Source organism: Lathyrus oleraceus, chromosome 1 (assembly GCF_024323335.1).
Source record: "Lathyrus oleraceus cultivar Zhongwan6 chromosome 1, CAAS_Psat_ZW6_1.0, whole genome shotgun sequence".
In the NCBI taxonomy this organism is placed as follows: domain Eukaryota; kingdom Viridiplantae; phylum Streptophyta; class Magnoliopsida; order Fabales; family Fabaceae; genus Lathyrus; species Lathyrus oleraceus.
In genome coordinates this window covers 316,344,562-316,353,660 of record NC_066579.1, presented here as the reverse complement: position 1 = coordinate 316,353,660, position 9,099 = coordinate 316,344,562, and the positions used below count along the sequence as shown (strand labels likewise).

At 33.7% G+C, this 9,099-nt stretch overlaps 2 protein-coding genes across 2 annotated transcripts; one reads left to right on the top strand and one right to left on the bottom strand.

Moving 5' to 3' along the window:
* Positions 1 to 3,297, top strand: LOC127133039 (NAC domain-containing protein 54). The gene is made up of 3 exons (XM_051061712.1): positions 1 to 212; positions 1,056 to 1,333; positions 2,606 to 3,297. Exons 1-3 carry the CDS (start codon positions 56 to 58, stop codon positions 2,891 to 2,893), a joined length of 723 nt encoding a protein of 240 aa, XP_050917669.1. The 5' UTR covers positions 1 to 55; the 3' UTR covers positions 2,894 to 3,297.
* A 140-nt stretch (positions 3,298 to 3,437) lies between these two features.
* Positions 3,438 to 6,910, bottom strand: LOC127133022 (uncharacterized). Its single transcript, XM_051061711.1, has 7 exons — positions 6,575 to 6,910; positions 6,401 to 6,499; positions 5,413 to 5,752; positions 5,151 to 5,285; positions 4,867 to 4,952; positions 3,931 to 4,036; positions 3,438 to 3,714 (listed from the first exon to the last, which is right to left on the bottom strand). The coding sequence occupies exons 1-7, from the start codon at positions 6,721 to 6,723 to the stop codon at positions 3,637 to 3,639; spliced, it is 993 nt and encodes a 330-aa protein (XP_050917668.1). The 5' UTR covers positions 6,724 to 6,910; the 3' UTR covers positions 3,438 to 3,636.
* Between the last annotated feature and the right edge of the window lie 2,189 nt (positions 6,911 to 9,099).

The window sequence follows — 9,099 nt, the reverse complement described above, 5'->3', positions numbered from 1 at the left end:
TGAGTGAAAACACTTTTACAGAAACTAGAAGAAGAAAAAGAAGAGAAAGAAAACTATGTCACCAGTTGGATTACCACCAGGTTTCAGGTTTCATCCAACTGATGAAGAGCTTGTGAATTATTATCTAAAGAGAAAAATCAGTGGTCAAGAAATTGAACTTGATATCATTCCTGAAGTTGATCTTTATAAATGTGAACCTTGGGAATTGGCAGGTTCTATACTTTGTTTCTTTCATTTTTCATATAGCAAATTTCCACATTCACATGTTTTTAATACACTTAAACTATATACAATTTTCATTTTTCAATATTATGCAAGAAAATGTGTATATTTCATGCCATTAATCTGGTTATTATGAAGTAAGAAGTTCTTACCTCAAAGACCTTGGTGCAACTTTCTAAAATGTGAAAATGTCACGTTATTGAACATATATGAGTTCAATGTTCTATTTACAAACATGAAACTTTTGTCTGATTTCAAAGGCCTAAAACCTCTACTTCTGAAAAATGACGTGTCAGTGTCAGTCTCTGTGACGGACATCGATACCAACACTTATGATTAGGTTTAATTTATTTAGCTTTTCAAATTATTATTGGTATCGACGTGTTAGTGTCTGTGTCGTGTCCGTGTCTATATTCCTGCTTCATAGCCTAAAACATAGGTTTCATTAGCTTGGTCACTCTTGTGCCGCCCCGACTTAGAACGATGGTTTTAAATTGGAGTTGAAGTTAGATTGTGAAATTTGATACCATAAAATATCGCAGGCAAATGTGCATCGATTCGAACGCATTTATCGTTGCAATGTCACGAGACCTCTAAAACCTTTATATTGTGATTTAGAACTATGCTAAGAAATAAGAACCACATGATATACAATCTTCATGAGAAAAAAACTAATTTCCATATATATACTCTCTAATCCTAGTGGATCTTATTGCATGTAATTTATTACAGACATTTTCTTTACATATTTTGAATTGCAACTCCTTTATTTCACACTATCCTTCACTTATGTTATGGATTTTGATGAAAACAATATTTTTGGCTATGGATAGAGAAATCATTTTTGCCAAGTAGAGATCCAGAGTGGTATTTTTTTGGACCAAGGGACAGAAAATACCCTAACGGATTCAGAACAAATCGAGCAACAAGAGCAGGTTACTGGAAATCAACTGGAAAAGACAGAAGAGTTTCATCCCAAAATAGACCTATTGGTATGAAGAAAACATTGGTTTACTATAGAGGAAGAGCTCCTCAAGGAATTAGAACTGATTGGGTTATGCATGAGTATCGTCTCGACGATAAAGAGTGCGAGGACAACTCCGGATTACAGGTACATATAACTTATGCATACTTGTGTGTAAATTGAATCCTCTACGGTCGACTTTACAGTGCAATATGCAATGCAATGCAACTGAAGTTTAACATTACGTTTGTAGCAAATCTTGTGTGTAATGAGTATATTATGATCATAGTTTTAAATTACAGTAAATGCAATTGCACTCGTAATATTGCTGATGTGGTAGCCTTCCATTGAAACGTAATTAAAGTCTGGTTTTAAATCACGCGTCGGCCAAATTAGGAACTGAATCAGACAACTTCTCTTATATTTTTGTTATGAGATTTGTGTGTCTAAGATATATTTTTCACAAAAGCAAAAGTTTTTGTTGTACTCAAAACCTGACCCTTTACCTACTTTCACAATTCTCTTTTTTTGCTTGTGTATATGCACACTTGTCACCATATGCTTGATCTGAAAAAGCATGAAGTTTGATTCTTAACATACATTAACAAAAGCATTTTTCATAATTTTCTCATCTATAATCACAGTCATACATTGTAGAAACACATTGCATAGAACTTGAAACTACAAAGAATTTACTGAACTATCAAAGAGTTTAGTTTTATTTGAACAATATAGAAGAACGTGAAAACTGCATGGTGTGCATGGAAAGCTTCAACTTTTCTAGTTGCATAGTTTTCTCTCTCTTCCCTTATGCATATTACTTTATATTTGTTTATCTATAAACGTATAACTGACATATTCTTTACTTGTGATCCTATAATATCTCTATATGACAAAGTTCTATTCTACTGCATCTTGTGGTTTCTTTTGTTAATCTAATGAGACAAAAGTCTTGTACCTACTTAATACTTATGATCCCTATCATCACTTTCTTTTCTCTATTTCTGTTCTTGATCTTGAATTATTAGATTCTTCTAATAAGCCATCAAGGCTTGTACACCCTCATAAAGCAGCAATTCTCATATTATCCTATCACTTTCATTTTATGTCGGTTACTTTTTTGCTTTATTCTTGTACACAAAATTAGAACAATAGATACTATATACTATACTCTAGAAACTATAAACAAAATAAAGCTAGTAAGAGATATAGAGAAACACTATGTTTAAGCATCTTTGAATCTTTATGCCACAGACTTGTTCAGACACTAGGGTTTTAACACACAGTGTAGAACTGTTTAGGCCACAATTGTTGACTATGCAATAATATGATTTTAGTTGAAAATATAATGTTTGTTTCAGTAGATAAATTCAAATAAGTCGATTCAAATTGACTCTTAGCGAACTGATTGCAATGCAGGATACTTATGCATTGTGTCGCGTGTTCAAGAAAAACGGAATTTGTTCTGACATGGAAGAGCAACAAGCGCAAGCGCAATGTAACTTGTCACTAATAGAATGTTCCCAAACCATGATCAATGAGTGCGAAACGATGTCTCCGGACATACTTGGTGCGTCGTCTTCATGCTTAGACGAGGAAGACAAAGATGATTCGTGGATGCAGTTCATTACAGAAGATGCATGGTATTCTTCTAATGCAGCAATGGTTGGTGGTGAAGAAGTTTCACATGTTACATTTACAAACTAATATTTTCAAGACTTGAAGAAAATCAAGATTGGTGGTGAGTGAAATAACTTGAAAGCTGAATATATATAATTAAATATATACACATTTTATCATATATGTATAATAAAATATTTATATACATTACCATAACTGTTAATTAGTAAGAGGTTTAACTTTTGTTTTTTCTGATTATTATACTTATAATTGGTGATGAAGGCTTGGTTTGGTTTGGTTGGTGGACTTGTTTAGGGTCATATTATAAGGCCATTGGTTTTTATATATTCATTTTTGTACTAAACCTCTATCTTTGAGGTATATTGGTGTTACTTGTGGAATAATGAAAAATCACACAAGTGTTAGTCTCATTGTATTTCTCTTTTGAGAAAGGAATTATATATAACAAAGAGCATAACAATTTGGCAATATGTGTTTTTCTGTTTATTATTGTAAATTTTGAAGAGCTAGTAAGATGTCGCTGGTTCAAACTTGCGCTCTAGCAGTATAATGTTCCTGCACAGCTATCAACTGAGTTGGTTTAACGGGACAGAGTAAGATCATTTTACGGTTAAAGAAGTCATCAAAACATGATTTAATTATTGTAAAACAAAATTGATTTAATTTACATTGAAATAGTAACTACAAAAAGTAGTTAAAAAGAAGTGTATAATGAGGTTACATAGATGGTTCAAGATTGGACCAACATACATGACATCAAGTGTAAACTCTGTTTGATATTTTCATGTTAAGAGAAAATTAACATCCAATCACACCTTCCACTGCTCAAATTCTTCAGACCTTAACATGAAAGAGCTAGCATTTCGATGTCCACCACCTCTGAAATCCTGATAGAAGATTCTTAAAAGAAGTTAGATACAAGTCCTATTGAAAGTATGAAGCACAGACACCTATTAGGCTTGTCTCTGTGTCCAATACGCGTCGGTGTATGACACTCGTACGTGTTGTGTTAGGTGTATGTACTTTATAGATTGCAAGTAATATAGCACATGTTAACATAGGTCACATATGAGATGCAATTAGCAAATTGATCGAGGAATAACCTGAGAAATGCGAGTTGTATCTTCATTGTCCAAACTCCTCAAACTTATCTTTAGCTTCTGGTCATTTTCAAGCTCTGGAACATTATATACAACAGCTCCAATACCCCTTAAAGTATAAATAAGTCCATAAAAAAGTGTTATCCAAGAGAAAACAGAAAACTGAATACATAGATTATTTACCAATTAATCGAACAAATCAACATTTATCCATTTATGTGATATGTGATTCGCTATTTAGTACAAAATGTTGTACCCCACTGAGGTGATATCTAACGATGCTACCCCCCTTCCTCAAACATTCACCTTGTCTAAAGGTCGACAGCTTGTATGAACCGAAAACAAATTCATAATTTGCGGAAAAAATAACATAATGAATCACCCGAGCCTCAACTACATCAGTAACTGAAACTGTAGTACAACAATCTACCAAAACATCAGCAATCACTGCATATCCTAGGGACCATATAGTGGTCTTCCACCTTTCTTGTGCAGCAAGTTTGTAAACCGGCATTTTGACATTTTCAGCCTGCTGATTTATCTCCATGATTTCTTCAATATTATCATCTATAGTGCTGAACATTGCAATGGTAGGGAAACTGGATCATTACATTGGAAAGAAATAGAAGCTATTGATAATAGCCTCTACCTCATGCTTATCCATCGAGGATCTTGGAAAATAGCAGTTTGTTTAAATTCCGCTGCACAACAATGCTATAGCACCACTATAGCCATTGATTGACAATATTTTGTACTAAATAGTGTATCACAGAACAATAACGATTTGTTCAAATTCCACTACGCTATAGTTCAGTTATAGCCACTACTTAGCAACACTTCGTTAAAGGAAAAACAAATGCAAGAAAAGTGTTCTATAATATAACAACCTCTATAATGAGGAATAGCATCCATATGAACAAGAAAACAAAATAAACAAACCTCAATTTCAGTTTCTGGCTTTTAGTAGCTAACTGATGTCCCAGTTCACTCCTTAACTCTGAAAGTGCGGCATCTGCATTAACAGCCTACAAGCACAATTAGTTGAAACTTGAAAGCAACGATCACAACCTGGTTGTGTTAAAAAATTTACACCGATGAATGACTAAGATGAAATAAATTGCAAATGCACGGCCATATGAAAAGCGACTACAAAAGCAAGGCATAGAAGGGGAGTAGAATGGAAGAAATAGAAAGAGATCAGAATAAGAACATATCAGTCATACCAGGCAGTGACCATATCCACCGTTTCCAAGGGCGATTTCATACGAGTTGCTGAGACAATCATCAATTAATTTTTGCTTATGTGACAAGCTCACCGTGCCTTGACTAATAACAGCATCCAAGTCCAATGAAAGCAACTACCATAATTTTGAAAAATGTCAGTTAATTCAAGTATCTAATAGTGCATTTGAATACGCGGCATGGATTTGAAAGTTTGAGAAGATGTTTGCAAATTTTTTGTGGCCCTTTTCAAATTTAAATTACCTGGTCGAACAAGGAAGAGTTTATCCGGGCATCAAATTCAATCTTCAAATCCTTCAAACCACTGCTAAAAGCTTTGCTATTCTGAAGTCTCCACCTCCAAAGATCCACATCTTCAATGTAGTTAAAAAGTTTTCTCGCACGCTCGAACTCACCAATCACCGAAGGTTGGTTCACCACAACACCAGTATCAGGATTCACAAGCTTTTCTTTGAAGTAATCAAAAGCAATAGTAGCCCCGCTTCTCTCCATGTCAATAACCTTAGTCACATTCTCACCTAGTGAAGTATCATCGCTGCAAAGGCTCTCAAGTGCAGTTTTGTGATGGTCCAAAACAATCACTCTAGAGACACAACAAAATAACCTTAGTTGATATAATCAAATATTCTTCAATTCTTAAATAATCACAATAACATATTAATAGTTTGAATATATTTTTCGCCCCTGCAAACATATCAGACTATCAAATTTTCATTTTAGTCTTCATTAAAATTTGTCGGCTTTAAGTCCTAAGAGATAGAAAATTTGTCGGCTTTTAGTCTTCATTAAACCAGTGCACACCGCAGAAACCGTAATCGCAACACCTACAACCGCATCCGCGACTGCAATTTAAAACCATGATTCATACCACATAAGGACTAGGTTTCAAATAAAGGCATGCAACCACAATCTAAGCCATGACATACCAGTTTTTTTTACGTTGCGGATACCGCAATTGTGGCAGCATTGATCCATTTAAATATAACTCTGGGTAATATCAAGGATTGCAATGCAACGAGGCTGCAACCATTACCCTAATTAAAATTATGTCATAAGGACTATAGTTGAAAATTAAAAAGCATTACAGAGGACTATAACAAAACATGGATCAAAGTGAAAATTTGTATAATTCAAGGACTAAATCAAAATAAATTACTTGGAGGCAAAAGATTTTTAAACCCAACTTTGGAACTCTAGCATTTTTGAACAAGGAAAGTGAAAAAGAAAGTACCTTGGAACTTTGGTGGAGATTTCGTGAACAAATCCAGGTGGGCCAACAAAATCTAGAAGATAAAGATCAGTAATTTCATTCAATGGAAGGTCTTCAACTCTGAAAAGGGTAAACAAAAAGTAAAAACCAATGATGATAGATGAAAAGTGAAAGATGAAAAGGGTTATACCAAACCTGAGAGGAGAATAGACAGTGTTGGGAAAGAAGAGAGGAGAGAATAAGGAAGTGGCTTTGAAGTAAAGATGTGCGGCGAGAGCGGCAAAAACGCCGTCAGGACAAGGGTAGTGATAAAGTATTGCAGCTGAACCCTTCTTGGTGTTCATGTTGATGGTGTTGGAGATGTGTGCTTTGGTTTGTTTCAACAACGTTGTCTGTTTGCTGGATTGTGTTGTGACATTAATTAGTTTTGTGAGACGCCGCAAGCAGAACAACAATGTTGTTTTTTTAACTATTCAATTTCCTAGTTGAATTGAAAGAGCGGTTTACTCATGTTTTGTTGTTGTTGTTGTTTAGTTTGAAATTGAAAGAGAAAATTAGGTTTAATATTTTTTTAGGGAGGTCTAATTATACTTTTAATCTCTCTTGTTTTTTTATAACAAAACTCAATATTGTTGCTAAGATGCAAAATAATCTAAATAAAAAATTATAAATCAATTTTGAAATTTTGAAAACCTAAAAAAAAAGTTGAATATTAATGAATATGTTTAAATGTTTCTTTAATAAAATAAATATTGTATAAATGAAAAAAAAATACAATGGAAACAAATGGGCAAAAATCTAACTCATCAACCAAAAATTAATAAAATTGAAAATTAGCTAAATTAAATTAAGTTTATATATTATGAAACCATCATTTATATAAGTTTGGGTCGAGTTCCGTCAAATCCCATCTTGAATATAAAAACATTTGTTTGCTATACTATGAGTACAATTATTATCTTTAGTAAGACACCTTAAAACGGAAGGATTTAATGGTACGAAGATAATTTTTTACTTGGATAAAAACTTCTAAGGAACTATGGTAGTATTAGAGAGTGTTTGTATGACAAGAGAATCACTTTTAAGGCAAAATTGAGGTCATCATCTCCTATAAGCATGCTCTATAGTTAGAATGATGTGTGTAAGTTCATTTTGAATCTAAGTTGATTTGTTGTGTGCCAAGTTTTCTAGTGGAGTAATGCAATGATTACAACTTAAAAAGAAGTGTTGAGGAGTTTCCAAGTCTTTAGTGCAAAGGGAATATCTACAAACCAATGTAATTACTCTCTCTATTAAGATTATCATTTGTGACAACGACATTGTGCATGAGAGTCTAATAGGCATATTGTGCCTCTTTCTTTTTAAATTCATGAGAATGATTATAGAAAAAGAAAGTATGTCCATGGTCATCTCATTAACAAATTTCTTCTCTTCAACATTTAAATGACAAACAAAATGATGATCATTTAACTTGTGGTTCAAGTCATGATCGTGTGCTCTGCACACAAAAAATCGATCATTTAAAGACATATAGTACCCATATAACCTGAATGGATATCCACATTTCTTTACTTCGGTGTCATACTTTTCAACTTTCTATATATTTCTTTATATTAACTATCTTTTTCAAAATCCAACACAGTTAAATATTTTTTCTATTGGAACCCAAATTAGATCTAACTTATCTTCACCACAAACTCATTAGACATGTTATCTCATAAGGTAAAATTTTGTTTAATGATAAAATATTTACCAACATCCCTTTCATTAACAATTGTTGAAAATTGAAGGTATAATTGGGAAATGGAAGGAATAGTTGGCTCAAAATCGATAAGAAATAAGCATGAATATGAGTTAGTGTGAAAATGTGAGTTTGAAAAAGAGTTTCTTAGAGTCCCGCATTGGAGGGATACGACAATTTAGTAGTGATTATATAATCTAGGTTGGCCTCATGGGTTGTACCCTAAGGGGTACACAATTTTGTGAAAGGGATAGAACACACCATCATAAACCATCACATGCACGTCTTCTGCCGTATGTCTGACTTGGTTCGGTTCAAATAGAATGAGCTTGGCCTTGGATTATCCATTATTTGTTGGTATCCATAATGAAAAATAAACTAATATTAAATTTTATTAAACTTTTTTTAACCATTACATTAATTAATGCCTACGTTTGACCAAGTCTTCCCATGTTGCCCTTGTTGACCAAGCCTCCAATTGATACTTCTCATGATCGTGGGAATAGTTGGTTAGTTTCACCATGCTAATTCTCACGTTTTTCTAAGGGTACACAATTTTGTGAAATGGAGAGAACGCACCGCCATGAACCATCACAAGCACGCCCTTTGTCACTATTGTCTGACCGACCAACACATTCTGATTCGGTCGGTCGGGTTGGGTTTAGAGTTAGGTGATCCGTTATTAAATATGTTGTTCTTAATCGTTGCATTAAATGTTGGCCACAAATGACCTAGTCTTCCAATGTTTTCCCTGTTGATCAAGCCTTCAACAGCTACTTTCCATGATCATGGGAAAAGTTGGTCAGTTCCACTCCCCTTCCCTTTTTTCTCCATTTAGGTTCGAAATTCCTATGTAATAAAGGTTTTTAAACCTCATTTTCTTAACTTCAATTTCTTCATTAACTGGAATCTTTCTCCTTTCTCTATCTCTCGTCTCCGTTTCATCTATAATTTTGTTTTCTATTTTATTTTAAGTGGT